The sequence below is a fragment of the Siniperca chuatsi genome, linkage group LG10, assembly GCF_020085105.1.
Source record: "Siniperca chuatsi isolate FFG_IHB_CAS linkage group LG10, ASM2008510v1, whole genome shotgun sequence".
NCBI lineage: Eukaryota > Metazoa > Chordata > Actinopteri > Centrarchiformes > Sinipercidae > Siniperca > Siniperca chuatsi.
This window is the reverse complement of record NC_058051.1, coordinates 22,952,971-22,976,082: the sequence shown is the minus strand read 5'-3', so window position 1 is coordinate 22,976,082 and position 23,112 is coordinate 22,952,971. Positions and strand designations below refer to the sequence as shown.

Sequence of the window (23,112 nt, the reverse complement as noted above, 5' to 3'; positions counted from 1 at the left end):
GAGGTGATTCAGAGATGGATAAGCTGCCAGATCCTGGACCTCCAGGGCAGGGCCGGCTAATAGCCTTCAGCTCAACCCTTTATTTTACCAACTTTCAATCATCACAAGTTCCTTTATCACAGTCAATGCCTGACCAATGAATGAACATCAGTCCAAATTAGAGATGTTAATGATTAATTGCTCAGTCAATGTAAAGAATATGATGCGGACCAAAAAGGTCAGCAGAGCCTGTGATAGTACAACTGTTTTAACATATAACAAAAAGTAAACAGATGATACATGACTCAACCGATCATGTAAATAGCCACAAAGTTTCAAGTCTATTGTCAGGAGATTGGGGGAGCACATCCTGTTAGTTTACCTGTAACCCTTTTTGTTGATACAAGATCAGGCTTTGTTTTACGTGCTATACATGTTTTGTCTCATCTAATTCATATCCTGAGAGTTTTGTAGAAACAGGCGCAGTGACAGCAGGAGCAGCAACGTTGAGTGACGCCATTTTGTTTAAATCTATAATATACTTGTGTTATTTAATTGATTCTACATTAAACAAATTATACCAAATTTAGTTGGGTTGTGCTGCAAAAACAGGCCATATCATTTGTTTAAATAAATCTTTCATCAAACTTGACTTTTGTATTGTGTAAGGTTTTAACAATTAATGAATTATTGATTACGTGGCCGAAATCAATAATGAATGGAATCACAGAATGCTATAAAATGCTGAAATGCTTTCTCTTACTCTGAAAACAATTAAGATCAATTACAACGTTGTCAACACTGCTATAATCAACTACCTTGCATCACTTATGAAAGCCATGCAGTCTCTGAGCCAGGATTTGCTCCGGCTCCATCAGCAAGTCTGAGCGCTATCAGATGGTCACTAATGGGCCTTCCGCGGCAGGCTAAAATTTGAATGTACATGATCGACTATTTTCAATACTGCCATAGTGCCATTAGCACTGTTTAAAAAAAAAAAAAGCAGGAGTAGCTTCTCTTACATTTTGGGTGAGACCTTTTGGTGGTCTGGTTTCGGATTTAAGAAACCTTGATTACTACTGAGCTCATTCTTGAGTGATTTTGACCTACAGTCAAGTGTGTTAATTACGCTGCACAGTGAACTTCTTTGTGAGGGGAGACAGTCCACATTAGTTTCTACAGAAGCACCAAGCTCAATATACACAAAAGCAAAATACACACACCAAGCCATATAAACAGTATTGTAGCTTATTGTGGATGAACCTTTGGGAAACTGTGGATATGAGCCAAGTATCGTGAAAAGAGGTGGTAGCAGAAGCTCTGTCCCAGATTAGCAGTCTTATTGTAAGATAGTATGGCAGGCTGACAGGCTGTGGGAGTCATAGACTGAAAGATTAGACCAGAACACATGGCTGAGCATGACTTCTGACAAACAGATTAGGCACATAAGGGGCACCATTTAGCAAAATACTGTATTCAAATCTGATCAGAAAGCTGGCCTGTGCTCAATTAAACTGCAAAGGTTGGCATTTAATTCAATCTTTGTCTTAGCCCAAGAATCAATCGCATGTCAGCTGGGAAAGTATTTGCATTATACATGGGAAAACTGCTGAAATTACAAATATACTTTATGTACATAGGAGACTTTGCATCAGAAGTATGGAACCAAGATGTCCTAACAGATGACTGTGAGCCTCAAGAAGGCTATTTCCTATGGTGAAGCCAGTTAATGACAGTAGATCTTTTGCTGCACACCAGGGCTTGCATATAGGGTTTTCATGCAAATTTGAGTCATTGTGTAAATTAAAATTTCTAGTTGATAATATATGGTTCTCTCTCCACTGCTGCTGCTTATTATTGATCTATTTACGTGATTTGTATTAATTTTGTTGACACATATTTTCAAGAATCAGATATGGAATCTGTGCTGTTTTCCACAATAGCTTCATGAATAAGAGAAACAAGCTCAAAGGTATGAGTAGAAAGGGCTAACATGGGCAGGGTGGACAGACTTCATGACAGAGAGAGCTATCTGTTGAGACAGAAAGACAGGCAGGCTGCCATTTAGCAGAAAATGCTGACATACTGATAGAGAAAAGTAAACCACTTACACAGAGCAAGAGGGTGACAACACAATAAATAAAAAATATGTTATGAAAACAAACAGCTATAATTTCATTACCAGTAAACCAATTTGTTCATTACGGCTAGTATTCCAAAAGTAAATGCAATATAAAATTGTCCACAAAAAGCAAAAAACAATTTGCCTGGAGAACAGCCATTCAAACTGAGACAAAATCCCAATAATTTAGTCCACCCTTTACACTGCCGGAGACTTGGTTTGTGCATTCTTATCTGTCGTCTAGTCTGATATCCTTAAGACCTCCCGTTCTTAGTCTGACCTGCTGGACGGGAGAAACTGTCTGGGTTAATCAGCTGACGTAAAGACACGTGGCAAGTGCCTTTGAGGTCAAACCTTTTAGGATGTGAGACTGGGAGCTTTTTCAAGAACATGAGCAACTTTGACTTCATTGTGATACTATACTGCTCAAAAAAGAACAGAAAATCCTTTTGGAAAGTGTTTTAATTTTCAAATGACATCATGACATGTTAATGGCATACAGCTCTAGATTCAGTGTCTCCACTGAAAAGCCTGCACAAGCCTGAATTTGGCTTTTGCAAACCACAGTGTGAGGCTGGATATAATGCTTGAAACCAGAATCATGTCAATGATAAGGATTTTGTCAATATCAGTATGTATATGAGGCAATCACGTTGAAAAACTAGACTGACTGTCATCAACTCAAACTACATGGTAAAGTTGCATATGATAAAAAAAACTAATTAGCTAACAATTACTTTCATTGTTGATTTATCTGCTTATAATTTTCTCGATATAGTTGTTTGATCCACAGAATGTCAGAAAATGGTGAAAAATGCCCATCACAATTTCCTAACTCCCAAGGTGATGGTATCAGATTGCTTGTTTTTTCAAGCCAACACTTAAAAGACACAAGATATTAAGTTTATTGTCACATAAGACAAAGAAAAGCAGCCAACTGAGAAGCTGGAACAAGAGAATATCTAGCATTTTTGCTTTAAAATTACCTAATCGATTATCAAGAGTTGCACATTATTTTTCTGTCAATAGACCAATCAATTCATCAACTATTTGTTTAAGCTCTATAACTCATTTCCATAAACATAGCATACTATTAAAATGTGTCATACTCTAACACACAACGAGCGTTTATGAATATGTAATAAACTCACAACATGATGTTATAAGTGTATTTTTTCAGTAGCTGCCAAAACCATTACCATTAGTAGTTCTCTAATCAGTACATGGCATTCGTGCAGGGAAATGGATAGGCCTTGACTAACAATGTTAACTATTAACTCCACACACATCATTAGGAAGCCTGTCAGCTGTTGACCTGTGAAACTACAGTTGCTTCGCCCATTCAGTCAAGAGATTACCTCATCAACGAGGGTGAGAGGAAGAGTGTTTAATACTGTGGAGGATGACTCACAGTCTATCCATGGTAATACACAGACACACCATGTCTTGTGTAATGTGGTGCTGGATACAATGAACACGCCTTGTGGCTACAATGAAACTTCAAAGCCAGTGTTTCTGATGATACCCAGCAGTCTGTTTGGAGAGTTTCAAACTTTGAAAGACCAAAAATACATAAACAAAAGTGTCCGTGAGAATAGAAAAGGGATATAGGAATTGTTATTGTCTCTGATTTTATATTAATTTGTGTGCACACCCCTCTTTCATCAGGTGGTCCTTATAAAAGCCCAGAGACATATCCTAACTGCAACACACTGCACAGGGCAGGAAGCTGATAAATTATTGATTGTGTCCTCAGATCTTAACACATGGTTTCTAGCTACTGAATAAAAATGGCACACGAAACTGTGGACCAAAAGAAGCCACTGCAGTTGTGGCAGTTGAGGTAAAATAATTTCAGAAGGTAGGTTTCCAGAGACTAACTGGATCTACTCACGCCACGTCAGTTGGAGTCAACTTAATATTATCTTCCATCAATAAAATCAACGTGTTAAAGCTCAAAAAGGTACTTTGACCTGGTCAGCAGGAAGAGACATATCTGAATCTGCAGGCGAAAGAGCTTTGACAGGTTTTGACTTTGTGGATGGACTGATACGTTGAGCAAAATGTGATTCATAGCTTCCTTCATGCCTCTGAGCTCGCATCACTGTCACATGTTGAGTGAGTCTGGGATAAGAGAGAATAATCGTTTAACGATATTTGACTTAATTTGACAGCTAAAGTTAATCCAAAAGACCACCGGTAAGATAACGTTACTCTATCAGCCCAAATTGAAGCAATGTGACCACATAGATATACTCTGGGGTTCTTTTTCCGTTTTAAAGAAGGATCCGTGTAAGTTACGACTTAAACATCTCTACATCTATGTGGCAAACTAAGATCGCTTATATTACAGTACATTAGCTATCTGCTGTAAACGGTTTGGTTAGCCGAACTAGCCGGGTACCGAGCTGTCCATGCTCGGTTGTTACGCCTAGGCTACTGTTAGCTTGTGCTACTAGCCAGTAAAGGCTCATAACGGTGAGATAACACACAGGGCATTTAACGTTAACGTTGAGTAACGTTAGCCGGAGGCATCATATAGTAGAGATATAAGCGAGCCAACAAAGAGACGCTGCTAAAAGGTAGCTTTGCGCTTTTTGCTTCGTTACCACCAGTCTAACAACAGCAACCACATTACTGTCTGCCAGCCTCGCCTGCTTGCTAACCACTCGTAATAGGGTTCCATCCCCTTTCTTCATCCACGTTAGCTAGCTAACCTACCACACCATTAACGTTAGCTCACGTTAGCTTGCTGTTGCTAGCGTGCCGACAACAATTGACAGTCTGAACATTAACGCTCAGTCAGGAAAAAGCGACAAAACCTTACTGTATGGTGGCTGAGTCGAAAAATCCCTTTTTTCTGGTCATTCATGAAAGGCAGACAAGATGCAGACGGGCTACGGTGTCCTGCCGTAAGATACACAGCAACGCTGTGAAGAAAAGATTTGTTGTACACGCCCTTGACGACAAGGATTGGAGTACACGTTTTCTCCGTAACTGCTTTCTGCAAACGATTGGACAGTTCTGGTCCTCGAGCTAATCGAACATGAATGTGATTGGCTGAAGTCTCTGCATAACGTTGTTAGTGAATGCCTTCACGATAGATGCGTTTCATTTGGTCCCTGACGCCGCGGGAACGGACTCAAGTCTTGACATAAACCTCATAGATATTCAATCTATTGTTACCGCCTGTCACCTGAACAATGGAGCTCTCTTTAAATTGATTATTTCCAATTCCTCCCCTTGTTTTTGTAAAGGCAAGCATCATATTGAAACAGTCTCCGTGGCAATCAAGACGTCTAACCAAAACAAAAACCTCCTGACATCAGACAGCATAATTTTTTGTAAATCGGATAAGCATTTATGATGTATTTGCAACTTCCAGTTAACGATTGGGCATACTAATAACATACATATACAGTTAATCCAAATAGTTCATGTTATCAATGATTTTAATGAGCCAGTACACATAGCCTTCTGTAGGCTATATATAGTAAATAGGTTGAGCTGAAAATAACAATAAATGATGTTAACAGCAAATGTGCATTGTGTGAGGCATAAGTCCAATATAAATAACGGGTTTTAATATATGAATTTTTAATGCATTTAGACATATGAAGCAATAATACATAACACTGGTATGAGTAGAATTGCCATTTATCATATAAATTAGGTACCCCAGAAAGAATACTTGTGTCCATATCATTGGGTTGTATGGTCATTTTGGTCATGTTTAATATGCTTGTAACTATAAGCTTATAATGATAAATGGAATAAATTGATGTGCACCAAAAGGTTTCAGGCATATTTGGACTCTTAGCACTGTAGAGTTGATCTCAAATTACTTTTAATTTACAAAATGTAACTAATCCCGCCATATTATATTCTTCTGTTTCTTTTTAGAAATATCTACCGGCCTTAAGCCATTTTATTCAGTGATAAGAGACACAATTACACCCGTCAACAACATATTTTTGTTTTTCATATAAAATGCCTTAATTTACTTCATACATTCACTACATCCACAGTGGATACATCCCAATCATTAGCACGTCACTTCAACACACAAAACAACCAATATATCTCTCAAGATAACTTGAGGTAGCTACTTCCTGCTTTGAGTGACTATTGTATATGAACTGTAGGCCAAAAATATTTCGGTAGGTCATCAGGTAGTCTCACACATTTCTTTCAAACCCAAAACAATAAAAAATGATTCATTTTCAATTCATGTTGCAGCATTTGTGTGACTGCTCACATCATTATTTTTAACAAACACACAAACAGCATTTTATGTAATCTACAACATAGATATGCTGAATCCAAACGGTTATCATCTGGAAAGGCAGATGGTTGGAAATTCAATCAAACTTTCAGGAGTTGAAGCTTTTCTCTTGCATTCATTTACACATTGATTCAGAAGAGTGCTGTTGCTGCCCAGCTCTGCGTCCCTGTTGCTGTATGAATAAAGCCAGATAAAGCCAGAGCCGGAGCAACTTGTAACCAAAAGTCCTTATTCAGACTGAAACGTAACAATTCTTTTGATACCAACATTGTGCAAAACTATTTTCTACTACTTTCTACATCTCATGTGTTACAAATGTTTGTATTCCAGAGCTTTCTTTCAGCACATAGATGATCCACAACAAAGCAAACTAATAAAGCAAGACACAACCCTGTTCAATTAAGATAAAAGAAGGTGAAATTATATGTGATAATAAAATAAATAATTGTACCTATAGTGAAGAAAGAAGTATACCATACTGTCTAGATTAGTGTATGTGTTCTTTGTGTTTTCTATAAACTAAACATACAAAGTTAAATTGTTAGTAAGTGTACTTTATTAGAAAATGTTCTGGTTTGTATATTTGAAGGATTTCAGTGAAGTCCATGAATTTTCCTACTTCCTTTAAGGGACAATTTTCAATTTCCTATAAAATCTTAATTTTTCTATTATAAAGCAGAGTAAATAGATGTGTGGATGGCATTTAATGGCAAGTATTTCCTTCCTTTCAGCTAATGCTTTTTTTAAATTAAAGACTATGTTCTGCAGCTCTGCCCCACCTTGTCCTCACTGTTACTCACTGGTGTTGGAGCTGTAGCTGTAGCCTTTAGTGGTGGGTGGTGGTGAGTCTGAGTCCACAGAGGCCGTATCTTCATCCTGGGAGCAGCCCGCCTGGATGGCCCGCAGGTAGCTGTGGCTGCGCGACCGGAAACACGTGGGCGCAGGCAGATCCAGAGCCTCCACTGCCTGTGATTCCCCCTCATAGTATGGTACTGAGTGCCCAAAGCCCTGCCCGCATACCTGAAAGAACGTGTGCAGACTCACACGCTGAGGGCAGAGGGCAGACTGTGAAACATGCATTTACTAGGTCTATACCCAGTGGTCGAAGAAGTACTCAGATCTTTTACTTCAGTAAAAGTGCCAATACAACAATGTAAAAATGCTAAATTACATGTATGATAAGCAAAAGTATCAAAAGTAAAAGTATAATTCCACAGAAAAATGGCCCCTGTGACTGATGTATCATTATATATGACATTATTAGATTAATAATACTGATGCACCAATGTGTAAGTAGCATTTTACTGTTGTAGCTCGTCGAGGTGAAGCTAGTTTTAAATACTTTATATAAAGTTAGGTTGTTTAGTCCAGTGGTTCGCTCAGCATAGGATTCGAGCCCCTCCAAAGGTTCACACAATGGGGGGGGGGTTATATTGTATAATATTGGATAATTCTACCTCTTTGGGCCTCAAACAGTTACTTAAACAAAATCACCTGAGAAGTTTAGCCTGGAAAAGTCTCTTTGTAGGAACTGAAAACAACTTAACATGAAAAGGGGCCCCAACTAGACACTGCTTTTTTGTAAGGATTCACAAGTCAAAAATATTTGGAACCACTGGCTTAATCTATATGCATATGTCCCACTATGACACTCTGCAAACACTCTCAAGCATCTCTTCTATTCCACCAGCTTATTCCCAGCTGGCTTATTCATATACCATCTCAGCAGACATTACATACACTTAAATATTCTCTCACAATAGCTTAAAAATTGGAGAGTTGTGTCAATGTATTTTTTGCTCATTTCCTGGTGATTTCTACATTGATCACATTTACTCTTCTTTTTTTGGGTCACTGAAGTTGATCTAATGATCTAATTAGATGCTTGATTTCATAAGGTATGAATATTGATATTATAGAAAAAATACATAAAATACTGCTGTCATGGAAACATTGGTTGATCATGACTAATCAACAAGAGTGTTAAACAGATACACATGAGGAAATGGTCTTTGCCAGCCAAGTAATAATAATGTGACAAGCTACAGTAATAGCAACACATTTGATAAGATAATAGACATACCTGAGTGCCCGAGCCTCTGCCCAGCGTGCCAGAGCATTGGCTGAAATCATTGTTCCTGTGGCGTGGAGGGTCCTCCAACGGGCTTACCAGGCAGTCTAAGTTATCGAGGCTCCGATTAGTCGACAGCTCTTTCAGGGAAGGCAGGGGGCTGTGGAAGTGAATGTAGTAATCAGCCTCTCAGAAGTCAGAGACCGGAATAAGTGAGGGCTGTGTTTAATTGATGATATCCAAGAGAAACTTTAAATCACACTCCAAAAAGCTCCCCAGGGTATTTTAAAATGAAATATTATTGCGATGTGTGGATAGTGATATATGCTAGGGTTTAAAATACCAGCACAGAGGAAACAATGATTTATGAGTAAAACTGCTAAATGTGAGTTCATAAATTGACTTTCTGATTGACATTTTTGAGAAGTTTCCTCTGTTCTGGCTTGCCCTTTTGGCACCTGGTATTAGTGAAAATGTGTGCGCTAAGCAGCAAGGTGTGGTGGAGTGATTTTCATGGAAAATGTGCATGTTATGGAATCAGGGCTTGAGGAAGCAGGTAAGAGTAAAGTACTAACACACCATTCAGGGTACCTGCAAGGTAAGAGATGGAACGGGGGGGGGTGGGGCAGAGAAGTACTCGGTAGGTTAGGCAAAAATAGGTGGTTGGTAGTGGTGCTAGGACAAGTGAGGGTGGGTGGAGGGCCACACTGCCTGCCTAAGGATGACACTGACCTCAGATGCTGCATAGAGCATGCACTCTGTAGTGGAGACCACAGATAATCCTCCCGCATGAGGGCGTAGCAACGAGGCCTGTCCGTGTGGATGTAAGGGTAAAACACATGGCAGAATTTCATCTACTACTGCTTTTGTACCAAAGAAAGAGGATACTGTGTGTCATTTCTTGTCCCCTCTCATTAATCTTCATCTCTACCTCCATGAATAGCTTCTCTGAGCTTGTTTTGAATAAGTGCTGCTGCACATCCAGACAATAATTTGTGACAAGATGCTGCCACCTGCTGACTAACTCTGGGGACAAGAGAAAAATGTTTCTTACCACAATTTTAACAACAAATACCCCTTCAGTGCCTATTTCTGTTTTAATGAATGTGAAGTAAAAGAGCACAAACAAAACTATATGGCAAAACAATGAGCATGATAATCAAGGTCATAATTTCAGTATGATGAATTTGAATCTCTATGCTGTGGCACTCACTTGCGTGGAGGTGGAGGTGGCTGCTGCTCACTCAGGGAGTGCTGGGTGGCCTTCAGGTAGCTGTGGCGACGAGCAGCGGATTTGGGGGAAGGTTTAGGGCTTCCCTCTGAGTCCTCGCTGTCTTCTAAGTCTCCCATAGCTTTCACATAGCTGCCACTGCGCATCCTTCGACAGGGGATCTCAGTTCCTCTGGCCCGGCCGCGACCCAGAGTTCCTGCCCAGTCCCCCAGTGGGACCTGGAATTTGAAAACACATACATAGTGTTGTAAGACTCTTAAACCATGTAAATCAGATATTCCAGGTTTGTCCCATAGATATTGTATTTATTTCATGGTTTGAATCTGATTTTGTTCACTTTTTAAAAACAATTATTCAGAGTATGATTCTGAGCATGTGCAGCAATGGTGTTGTCATGATTTATGGGGGGAAAAAATCTATAAATGTGACAGAGTATAAACAGTGAGGATAAAGTATATATGATAAACTAAACTAAAAGGGTCAATATAATAAAATTATCAGGCAAAGTGGGAACTGTCTTCCAGTGCTCAAAACTGATCAATAAAACCAACAAACCTCAGAGAAATTATAAAAATATCCATGCAAACTTACAAAGAATGATGATGAAGATGAATACTCACTGGTCCTCCTACCTGAAGGAACTGTTGTGTCAGGTCTTGGTGGCATGACTTTGATTTAAGAAGGGTCCTGTTGACTGTAGCAGAGCCCTTCTGCAACACTTGCCTGGCCTGGCTGAGGGTGAGAGTGGACCAGGAGCCCCTCTTCACCAGTGTATCATCCTTGCTTCCCCTGATTCTTCCCTCCTCTTCCTTGGATCCTACCTGTGTCGCCGGGCATGCCAGAAACTTGAGGTCACTGCTGCTTTTCGAGGTCTTGAGAGTATGTGCAGAAATGGTGTTGTAGCCCTGTGGGATATGTCTGGCCTGGCTGTCTGACACCGCTCTGCCAAGAGTCATCATGCTCAATGGGTTGCGGTATCCTACAGCAATAGTGCCAGCTTTGGTGGTGTCAGTGTCCAGGGCATCATCTGAGCTCCAGAGGCCTAGTGCACTGGGCCTAGGTCTCTGCTTTGGCCCCTCAGTTTTAGCCCTGTCTTTACTCTTGCTCCTGCGGGTTGGTCTCCCACCATCCTCACCAGCTCCTGTGGTGCTAGTCATTCCTCCAGCAGAGCGCCCGTTTATGCTGCCTTTGATTGCAGAGTTTTCCAGGGACTGGGACTTGGCAAATAGCTTCTGCACAGAGTGCATCAGGTGGCGTATGCGTCCTGGGCTCTCACTGCGTTGCTTTGACATACGTCCTCTATGAAACTGCAGCGTACTGAAGCCATCACGCTGCAGGGGCAGGTGCCTCTCTAGCTGATCCAAAAGGTTGGAGGGTAACCGATTCATCTTGGCTGCTGCTGCAGAGGAGATTGTGGCTGATCCACTGGTGATCATAGGAGCACCAGTAAGGCCCAGACCCAAGCCCATGCCCATAGACAAGGAGTTGGATAGTGTACCCACCCTGCTGCCCTGCCCAACTCCACCACCACCAGCCATACAGGCCTGGGAGCAGTCAACCTGATCAGTCTGGGAAGTGAAATGTAGACGAGGGAAGGTGCTGCTGTTGGACATCTGACTGAAAGGCAGCAGGCAGTCAGGGGTCAGGGCGGTGGGGCTGGTGGGAGAGCACTGGTGGAGATGGGGGTCCAGGGTGCCATAGTGGTTTATGGTGGGGCTCAACAGAAAGGCGCTGTGAGGGTCAGAGGTCACAGGACAGAGAGGCTTCTGGGGGCATCCCGCTGGTTCACACGAGTCAGACAGGTGACGACTGCGGTTGGCTCCTAACCCTTTCATGGTGGCTGAGATGTCGTCCTTAGAACATGTCTCCAATCAGCACGGGTCTACTGACCTGAAGAGCTCATCCTGCAATGTAGAAAGACACAGAAATGATCTATTAAACATAATTAGTAAGTAATTTTTAAAGATCTCTGATTGGTGCTGCTATTTAGTAATGCACTCTGATAGTTGTGTGGAAGTGTATTAAAATAAAACATTTAAAACTGTAACACTGGGCATATTCCTGGCACATTTTAGTTACCTTTTCTGATTAACCAGTTTTTTTTATCCCAGTTTACTAGCCAGTTCTCTCAGGAATGTTTAATAAAAATGTACCAGTGTTTTTTCCTTTATAGAGATTATAGTTAACAGAGCGTAACAGTAAAACATCCATTTGCGTACAATATAAAGGCTCAGAGGGGGAGTTCTACACATCAATACTTAAAGCTAATGAAAACATTAGAGTTAAAGCCCATTTAGAAGTATTTCTCAAGGTGTGTCCTTGAATTTCCAGAATAGTAATTAAGCTGAAAAAGACATTATAGACTGTCTCTGCTGTGTGGCGCATTTCACAGAGGCAGCATAACAAAGCCAGTAATATGAAGAACAGAGCCATTGTCCTCTACAGTAAGTTTCCATATAACGTATAACAAACCACCAGGTGGAGCACCAGTAGCAAGTGCACAAAGGAAACTGTTGGAGTTTGGGGGAAAACACACACATAACATTATATTTGGATCTTAAATGACACTTTCAAATAAATATAGGTTTATATACGTATAGGTTTAATAAATCATATGTGTATGCAATATTAAAACAATCCCACTGCATGATAAAAATCAAATTAATATGTTGTAAGTAGTTTGGTTCTTAAAGACAGTGGAACAATACATATGCTTATACAGTGTTTTTTTTTAATTTACTGTCTCCATCATGTTGCCATTAAACAGATAAAAACAATGGAGCCATAAGGGTGAACGAAGACAGACTAAATCACATATTTTTCTAACTAAAAAGCCTATTCAGTTTACTGCATGAACTGTTCCACCATAGCAAGAAACCAGATAGCCTGAGGCCCAATCTAAAACACCACAGTGATGTACAGCCTGGAGCTACTCCGCTGACAATGCAAGGGAGAATGATTTTGTGACTCATACATGTAAATTAGCTTTTTTCTTTAAGGAGCGCTATTTGTTCCAAAGCAGGAAATGAACCCTCATTTCCACAAGTCTTTTTTTGGTACTTCGCCATCCTCTCAAATCCACTTAACTGTGGGATAAACTGGGAACAATAAGTCTTCCCTAAACTGAAGAATTCTGGGGCAAAAGCAAATACATAGATGTATTTCAGTGGCATCTATATTAGATACAAGCAGAGATAAATGCTGAATTTAATCTGATAAAACTTCACTTTACTGTGCTGTAATTATCTGAATGTTTTCATTTTATTTTGTAGGGAGAGCTCCTTGTTCTAGGTAAGATTTTGAGAGCTGACAGGCGATGGCAGCTCTGATGTACTGTATAGCTAATGGTCATTTTCTCACCGCTTCCCTGACATAAAGCTAAATCTAATATGGCCTCCTAGTCAATATGCCTTACAGTTTCCAATGCACCAACAATAATTAATCTTAACATATCCCTTAATATGTTTTTGTCATCTACTGTATATGATATACAGTATATCTCTGCCATAAAGGCAAACACGGTGGCCTGGCTGGTCTGACCACAAGTGTAGAAACACGTACACAATGCAGAGCAAATGAGGGAAATAGAGATATTTACAGGCCTATTTAGATACAGGCCTACTCATTCTCAAAGCTCACTATGAGCAGACAGTAATATTGCATCAAGGTTATGAAAACTCATAATTCACACAGCAGAAATCCATGCTGCATTAAATTCACTCTAACAGATGCTGTCTGCATCACAGTGGAGTGACTCACTGATCAGTCAATGGTAAGAGCCCTCTCCCTCAGCAAGCATGAAATCTTGCCTGGGAGCTGAATGTGGAATGTTAACTGCACACATTTTCATTCCAATGTGTTGGTTTGCCACTTCTTACGTCTCTTTGACCTCCCATACACTCTCTACAGTGCAAGAGCAGTCACTTATCTGAGTCAGTTTTCCTGGACGGGCACAGCAGTGTACTGACAAATACACCAGCGTTTTACAACGGCGCAGCCTGCTGTAATTCATCCACCCGAGCTGACTGTAGCCCGACGTGTTCACGTCCTGTAGGCGCCACTGCTGACAAACTGACACACACCTACACACTGACACACCAACACACTACTGACACACACATAAACGTGCTAACCGCTCACCCACCCATCCACCCGTCTGCAACGAAAAGCATCACAGGGGCAAGATGAGAAAGAAACAATGTTCACAGTTCATGTAATTCTGTCACAGGTTCAGTGCATCTGTCTGTCTGTGTGATGGTGGCCAGCAGGCTCCTGCATAATTACAAGGTGAATGAATCCTTGGACTGCATGTGATGTTAGCAAATATGTCTCTGCTTCACACACACACACACACACACATACACACGGCAGGAAGGCAATAACTGGCGGCGGGAATTATGTCAGAAAATCTTGCACATTCACTGAGTGACAGGAGTGTTACGTCTCTTTCACCAGCAGCTACATGTGGATGTATGCGAAAACAGCACCTGCATCATCAAAAGCGTAACCTCAAATGATCTCATACATAAGTGCCATATTGGTTGCAGTTGTAGTCCACTTATGTAATGTGGAGAGGGATCTTACAGTTCTTTGTATATTCTGGTCCTGTAAGGGTCATTTGGAGGGTAAAAACACATGCAACCACAATCACCATTAAACATTATGGAAAATGAGATTTGACAAGAGTAACCTTGTTGTGGTCGGATGTCTCTACAGTGAGTATTTATGTAGCATATTAAAAAACACATCTTACAGGATTTAAACACCTTATAGTGCATGTTAAGATGTAAAACATATAAACAAAAAACTAATGAATTGAACTAAGTCTTTAAGGGGAAAACAGACATTAAAAGTCTTGAATATCTTGTTCATACATAAAGAAAGTAAGTTGATAAATTAATATATGTGGATGTGAAACTAAAGTAAACAAAAGGCTTATTAGAACATTAGCTGCCTTTACTAATTTTGTAAACCAAGTTATATCTCTTTGAAAAAAATAAAAGTCATGAATAACAGTGTGGAGACAATTCCAAAACACATATAAGATAAGATAAGCAATTAGTATGAATATTCTTTTAAAATAATTAAAGTAAATGTAAATGTTTTGTCCATCTACTGTCTGAAACCACAACCTCCCAGTGCCAAATCACATAACGAATAATGTCCTTTTATAAGCTAAAGCAGATCAAAGAAGCATTGCCTATACCCCCTATGCTACACTACAGTGCTAATAAGGTCTGAAGAACAAAACTGGATGGTTGATCCACTAGGGCCTTTAAAAAGCATAGTGATGTCTCGAGCTTTAACATTTGTAACAAGGAAAGCTTCTTTTTCCATGGAGAGTCGGTCAGAAGGAGTGTGTTGCAGGGAAGGCTGGACTCAGGTATAAAAACTGACTACTGCACAGAACATACACAATACAAATTGTAATTATGATTAACTACTATTCCCATTTTGCAGAAGATGTGCCTCAGTATATCTGTCTATACACTGTATATGAGTTTTTTTTCTTTACCCACTTACTCAATTGAATATTGAATAGTGTACTCTGAAATAGAATATTTTCTCTCTGCTATACGCAGACTCAAACAATTTCAAATTACAAACTTGATTTAAATGTAAATATTTGCTATTATATTTTTTGCTTAAACCTGCAATAACTGATTTTGTGGCCACTTGAGGGCAGTAGGAAACATCTTGTGAACACAACACACAACAAGCATTTTTAAACATCCAGCAAATATATAGCATTCATTAGTATTCATTAGGAGTCATGTTTCTGGCCACCTGACAAATCTAAGTCAAATATTCACTCTCCTTTTTGCTCTGTTTTTGGTCTCCACCAACTGAGGGAAATATCTGGCACTTTAGCTGCTAAATGCTCCACTATCTTCACCAGCAAGTCTCTCACTTTGTCTACCTGCCGTTTGGTGCTTTATCCATTACATTTATAAAGCTTTACCAGAGGAACTGTTACTTAATATTAGGTGAGGGAGGGCTGATTAACTGACTGCATATCTGTTTATTTCTCATAATTCTGGTTTTTCATTTCACCTTCTCTTTTGTCAAACGTGTCGTCTTGCATCAAGTCTCATAAAACTGTCCCACCATGTGACTCAAGGGAGCCACCTAAGTCATCAAGTTAGTTGCACCTTTAATTTAACAGACACCTAAGGAGCCACCTAAGTCATCAAGTTAGTTGCACCTTTAATTTAACACAGTATCAGTGTGCTCATTTCAAGTAAACATATTATAACCCACCAGACAGTTGTAATATTGTAAATTTGGTCATTATCAACTCTCTCATAACATCCTCTCCCAATTACTCCATGAAATGTGGTATCTGGAGATAAAAGTGTGTTGGTATTCTGATTCAGAGATTGAATACGTCTATCACAAAAACAATTTAATGTCTAAAAACTGAAATTTTAATCATATAGGGGCCCTCTGATGGTCAAACCACCCACTCATTTATTATAGTAAAGTAGTCTAATTATACTGGCTATTACTGTATCCCACATACATGTGCTTATGTGACTGTCTGAGATCTGGGACTTCTAAGTTGGCTCCTATATAACACTACTGTCACTGTCTGTTATTTTGTAGGCAAATCAAAGCCAGATGACAAACAATTAATAAGCACAAATTTTATCGAGGCTGCAGCTTAAGTGAAATAATTTACATTGTTGGAAGACGTTTGAGACTTTCCAAGTACATAGTAGTTATGTAATGTTGTTTCTTGAGCTTGATCTGAAAAATAATATTTATAGCATCCTTTAGGCTATGCAAATTTTCAACTGTCAAGGTAGAGATGTTTTTGATTATTAGGGCACTCCTGCTGAACTAATTGGGGACAAGCTTGACATGTTGTCTGTTGCTGGGCAAGGGTGTAAAATTAGGCATTGTATCTGGGATGTTCCATTTTTGTCATTTGATGCATTAAAAAGCTATATTATGTTAATATTAAAAATCTGAAATCAATTATACATGACACACAGAACATCAGTCAATTACAAATGTTAGTCTCTTACATCAGTTTTCAAGATCATTGTGATTATAACAGCCATGAAATTGTCTTTTACCTCGTCTTGAAAACATTGATTTAATGTCAATATTTTAAAAATTCTATAGAAATGGACATGTATGTTTGCTACAATAATGCAAGCACATACAAAATAACTAGTAAATATTTCCTAAGTGCAGAGTTTAAAAAGAAAGAAAAGAAAGCATCAGTATAGTGTAGTTAGACTTCATTATTAGGTTTTTCACCAGTGCCTCCCTACAAGCACTGAGCTCATTAAGTCAAACTAAGAGGGTCTAAAGTTTCTTTAACGATGCTTTGTGGGTTTCTTTTAGTAAAATAAAAAAGTGAAAATAAAACATAATGAAATGAAATATATGGATTACATTTTGGGATCATCTTTACACAGAGGTTAAAAATATAACAAATGGAGATGGAACTCTGAACATAAATGTACTTTGACAAAACAATCATCCTCACAAGCCAAGTGAAATTGCTGCTACTTTGTCAAAAAAACACATCATTAACCCATTGGGAGGTGATGTCACGTAGCCCAATGCTGACATACAACCCCTGTTAGATCTACACGAGGTCTGCTAACAAGCAGAACCAAGAGTTGCTGGGCTGTGTCCCACAGAGCCACCAAGCAGGCCTGTAATAAATGTATCCTGTGGTTGTGCACTTCCCTTCCAGCCTTCGGTGATGAGCAGAGGGAGGAGAGAGACGGTGAGGAAAGAGAGAGGTATCGATCTGGGTCTCGCTCCATGTTCTAAGGGTGAATATACAGCTGCTGGGTATTGGCTTTTGCAGTCTCCTTCAATAATCACTTCTTTTTTTCTCATTGCATCTCCCGGTCATCCACACTCTTTCAGCCACACGTACAGGACATTTACACTATAGATGATTGCATACATAAACTGTACATTCTTGAAAATTCTGCATTTTATCAGCATATTTTTTATACCTGTTTCTATCTTTTATGAATATAGACTAATTTCAGATTCATCTCCAGTGAAAATGTATCCCTCCAAGCTACAACAAGTACAAGGTCCTTGTTTCCCGTATTAACACTTTAGATGAGCCAACACCATCCGTTATCCCCACTGTCTGGTGATAATCTACTAATAGCTTGTTTCAGTCACAAAGTTATGTCATCAGGGCTTCCTGTGGATAAAGCAAGTGTTGTTCTTTACTGTTGCAAGTGTTATTCTCTTCTGCCTAGGGAAAGCAAGAGCAACAAGGCTCATCTAGATTTTTAAGAATTAGAATTTTTTACCTGCAATTATGGAACTCTTGGAGTTTATGGATTATGGAACATTTTGGGAAATTCACCCCTTTTGTTTTTTGGTAGAGAGTTAGATGAGAAGAAAGCGAATAAGCATATTTCTCAAAATGTCAAACTATTCCTTTAACATGACCAAAACAGGCAAGGCCAATAAATGCACATCCATTACACACACACAAAAAAACACCCTCCTCCCTCTCTTCTGTTTTTATGTTGCTGAAAAGGCCAAGTCCATAACCAGGAGGGATGAACATCACATGTACAAATATGAGTTACACAATGAGACTTCTTCTTGTTTTAGCTTGCCTTGACTGCAAAATGCTTTTTGTTTTTGAAGGATTATCAGTACCATTGAGTGTCCAATAAGCTGGAAGCTAAAGATACTAAAATATAATGGAGCGTAGCTGTATATATCCAACAAACCATTCATTCAAACATCATTTATACGCCCAAGAGGCTATATCACTAAGACATTTTTCTCTGCATAAGGGATGTAACTGCCAAATGTTGGTCGATCACATTAAAGGAAAAGGCAGAGGTTGTTAAAATGGTTTGAAGAAAGATTCACCCAGGAAAATTGTACTCCTTAACGCAATGGGTAATAAGACTTCATATCTATTTATTCTTCCTGTCTACAGTTGACCTGCAGACAGTTTCTTCTTGGGCTTTTTTTTTAGAACAACACTATTATATTTGAGGTTTATGAATAATAATATTTTTTTGGCATTTATAAAACATGTTCATGTTTGAAGTTGATGGCACATTTTAGCATTGGCCAGATGTTATAAATATGAACTGAAGACCAGATTGTTAATAATGTGAGACTTCAGGGTGTTTTGAGTATGCTGTAGTTAGTATGGTAAGACTACGGGGAGGACAGATAGTCAAGCAGATGGAGCTAGAGCAGCTGACAGCTTTCATATTGCTCCCCTCTATTTACTGTAGGTAGAAGCTATCCAAAACACCTGCTTATCTCATTCAGTGACTGGCTTGTCAGGGAACTGTGTGGGAACTTTGTTGATTGCATGCAAGCACGCCTTCCAAAATCTGAAAGCATCTTCCTTTCACAATGTTGAACATGGGGGATGTTGGTCTCAAAATGTGAAGCCTGCTGAAATATTCAGACCTAGGAGCATTTGCCGTTCATAGGATTCTCATCAGTGCTTTGCCCATTAACGCAATCCCAATGCACCGCTCTCCTTCGTCCACCACTGCACGCACTGAAGTGTAATTAGAGAGAGAGGTTGCACATTTCCCTTGGGCCATTTACCATCCTCAGTGTACTGCTGCTGGTTCCTTTCTGCATGTTTTCATTTGGTAACATCTTGTGCCAGCACTTCAGCACTGCCTGACCACAGAGATCCGGTTCAGTGACTGCAAGATTGAATGCATGTCATGGTGCTGAATAGAAGGGTTAACATTTATGGGTTTAATAAAAAAAAAAGGTTGTGATCCTAATATTGGCTTACTGGATGGATAGCCATGCAATAACGTATGAATATAGAGATGTGTAAATCACTACCATCACATCATCGCTAGTAAGATTAGACTATTAATAAGGTAAAAGGCCTAAGAGCAAAAGGCTAATTCTAAGTTTGAAAAGAAATGACATGATTTTTTCTGTATTTCTGTCCTCATAAAGCAGAACTGTAGCAGAAACTGAAGGGTGGGTGTTGAGAGCGGTGAACTTCCCTCCCTGACAAAATGACTTTGACTCTGTATTGGTCTCAGGCGAAACAAGACATAAAGCATCCAATAAGCTGTGTGTTACGCGTTAACCTCTGCAGTCATGGGCTGTTGTGTCATGCATGCTAAGCATGCACAGCCCAGTGTCTACACTGTTAAAACATGCTATACATACATTCAGCACATCTCCTGGGCCTCAAGGAATTATTGCATGCTACTGGTTAGTAGCTGCCAGGGTGAAACCCCTTACCCGTGCTTGTTTAAAATACTGTCAAAGCTTTAATAGTCCCGGGGGCTTGGGCTTAGAGAGGAAACGCTTCAGTCTACTCTGGAAACAGAAAAGGCAAAACAGACATTACTATGCCATAGGAAGTAGTACAATTGCTTTGTTTGAGTTTTAAAGTAATCTTCTGTCTGGCATCATGCTCCGCACAACTGTATCTTGCATTTCTAACCCATTTCCAAACTACTGGGGTTAATTCTTTGCAGGCTGGATTAAATCTGTTTGATTGTGAGCTGTGTGTGTTTTATCATCTATTTATCTTTCTATGCTAGCTGACCCCCAGAGTAGGACTGGATTTTCTCCAGTATGCAGCAGGAAAGTGACCTTAAATCATTTAATCACATGCACATAAAATAGTGATCCTTATTGCTTGTGTCCACTCAGTTCATGCATTTTCTGCATTGTTTTCTTCATGAAGACAAGAAGGTTTCCGAATGACAATTAATATGACACCATTTTTTTTTTATCAAAAAAAAGAATGCCCTGAAAGATTGACCTACTGTGTCATTTTTTAAATATGAAGAGCAACATATTGCTGCACTGGGGGTTTGCAATTGCATTACCATAAACCACAACAGCTTCAGCTACATCATATTCCAGCCAGGGGTGTCATATTAAACGGATTTCTCAGACATAGTCCCACGTAAATCCTATGGGAGGCAAGATCAGGCCAGCCGCACAGCAGCTGTCCCGAGCTGCTCAAATTGGCCCCCTGCACTAAAAACAAACTGAAATTAATATGCTGTTTTGCTCTCTGTAATGTGAAGGGATTAGAGCATCCAACAGTATCAGGATTTAGGATTCAGTGTGTACTGCACATGACTAGGCAGAGCGGTTCAACTGCAGCCGCTGTGGTCAGGGCAGGGCAGAGCAGAGGGCTGGAGGAGGAGCATATCTGTCCATTAAGAGCTGCACGTAAACAGGAGCAGAGGCTGTTGTGAGGATTACACCAAGGTCATATTAAATATGCGCAGATATATATTTTTTAAAAGCGCTGCAAAGTTGTCTAATTAGAGTGAACATCAAAGCTAGTTTAGCCAGTAATGAAAGTAATAGAATCAGAAGAAGCCACAGGATCCCATTATAACTATTAGTACTGAATATATAGCAGTGTAAGGTCTTGAAATGGTGACAGTGTAGACAGTGCCCTTGATTAGTCCTTCATTTTGACAAAAATTAAAAGCAAAATCCAAAAAGGTGAAGTACATTAGGAACCTGTTTTTAATACTGAAACACAGATAAAAATGGAAAATAAGTCAACATGCTCTAAACTTATTATCATGCCATAACCCTGACCACCACACCACCTTTTACTACATTACCCCCATTTCCCAACTGAGGCTGAGGTACCATCCAGCCAACAAATGATTCCTCCACCCCCTCCCCACAGCAGGAGAGTAGGTCTGTACTCCAACCCCCAGCTTATGCATCACTTTAATATTATCAAGCTATACCAATGAACTATTTGCACATCATCATCTTTAATGTTGGTGGGGTCACTAGAGGAGGCTTCTCTCTCTGCCAATACGTCTTACTATCCATTTGCACACGTAGCATGTTTTAGTAAGGTAACTCATATCTGCTGTATGTGACATTGAAGGTGCCCTGAATGTAAATGTCCAACCTTTCTGGACTATAAAGTGAGATTCTGTCCTCAGGTTCCTGCAACATGGAAATCTGACGGTCTATCTGGGGCTAATTTAGAGTTGAGTAAATGTAAGTGGTGCGTAACCAATCAGGACACTGAATTCATTCTTCAGTCGTCCATCTAGAAGAGCATAGTGCCAGTGGAGATCAGCACAAACACAATTGTGGTATACATCAATCTCTCCTTCACATGTTCTTTGACTAAATCATCTGCATTCAATAAGTACAAGGATACTTCAAGTCAAGTCAAGCCAAATTTATTTATATAGCACATTTCATACAATGTAAGCTCAATGTGCTTCACTTACAACAAATATGAACACAATAAAAGAATCAATACATATTAAAACAACCATATAATTATTAATACATAAGAAAAACAAATTCATAAAATCATCCCCTTCCCACTCACCAACATAAACATACCCACCCACATATACCAAAAAGAGTCAGAGAGAGAGAGAGAGAGAGAGAGAGAGAGAGAGAGATATAGATGGAAGCACTAGCTAGTCATAGGCCTGAGAGAACAGGTAGTTCTTAAGTTTGCTTTTAAAAGATGACACAGTTGTGGTACATCTTATATCATCAGGCAGTTTGTTCCAGAGAGTGGGCCCATTATAATTATAACTATTTACTACTGATCATGGGTCAGTTAGGAGACCAGAGTCTGATGATCTGAGAGTTCTGGAGGCTTTGTAACCAGTGGGCAGATCAGAGATGTGATTTGGAGCTAGATCCTTAAGTGATTTGTAAACAGTGAACAATATTTTGAAATCAATTCTGTATTTTATCGGAAGCCAGTGAAGTGATCTAAGTATAAGAGTGATGTGGGCACTCCAGCTATCTCCTTGGTGGCTACAACTGCAGGGTGTTTTGTGCCTTCTGGCCAAAAAAATACTTTTTGTCAAACACATTAATTACAAAAATACTGTAAAACTAATGAGAACATTTCCTGAACGTCAGACACAGTCAAAAAATATTTTTGAACAGAGTCACTGCCACTGGTGGATGAGACAGGCCCTCTTTTTCTCTTTTTTTTGTAACTAACTATGAGAGCAGGATGTTGATACTGTAGGACCCTTGGGGCTATGGGGATTCAGCAGTGGTAACATTGGTCACAAGGCAAGCTGACTCTGTTTAACATATTCCACTAGCTCCTTGTCATTGGCCAGAGGTGTGGTGAGCTTCCTGGTCCCCAAGCATCTCACATACCCTGTGATGAAGTCTGTAGCTAGCACATCATCGAATGGGGAAATGTCCTTGCAGAAAGTGTAGCCTGGAATTTGTCTGATCAAATCTGACAATGGGAAACCTTATTGGCAAAAGCTCCAGCCATCATCTTCCACAAATTATCAGATATTGTCAAGTACGTCCCATAGACACCCGTTAACAGGCTGTTTGTGAAGTGATGATGGACTGGAGGTAGACACTGAATACTCTGCCTCGCCAATACGGGTAGTGCACGTCTCACAGATGACGCACTGTAGCTCCATCTTGGGAGA

At 39.7% G+C, this 23,112-nt stretch overlaps 1 protein-coding gene across 11 annotated transcripts in view; it reads right to left on the bottom strand.

Moving 5' to 3' along the window:
- The window catches only part of dlgap4a (discs, large (Drosophila) homolog-associated protein 4a), an 82,013-nt gene that overhangs the window by 10,830 nt on the left and 48,071 nt on the right, over nt 1-23,112 (bottom strand). For 4 of the 11 annotated variants that reach the window (XM_044210728.1, XM_044210729.1, XM_044210732.1 and 1 more), the window contains exons 2-6: nt 10,309-11,592; nt 9,671-9,906; nt 9,190-9,267; nt 8,470-8,617; nt 7,187-7,433 (exon numbers count right to left, since the gene is read on the bottom strand). In XM_044210728.1, coding sequence (XP_044066663.1) covers nt 7,187-7,433; nt 8,470-8,617; nt 9,190-9,267; nt 9,671-9,906; nt 10,309-11,523 — 1,924 coding nt within the window. In that variant the 5' untranslated portion in view covers nt 11,524-11,592. Of the gene's footprint in view, nt 1-4,928; nt 5,089-7,186; nt 7,434-8,469; nt 8,618-9,189; nt 9,268-9,670; nt 9,907-10,308; nt 11,593-23,112 lie in introns of those variants that run through there. The other 7 variants (XM_044210731.1, XM_044210730.1, XM_044210734.1 and 4 more) reach the window with 7 other exon arrangements.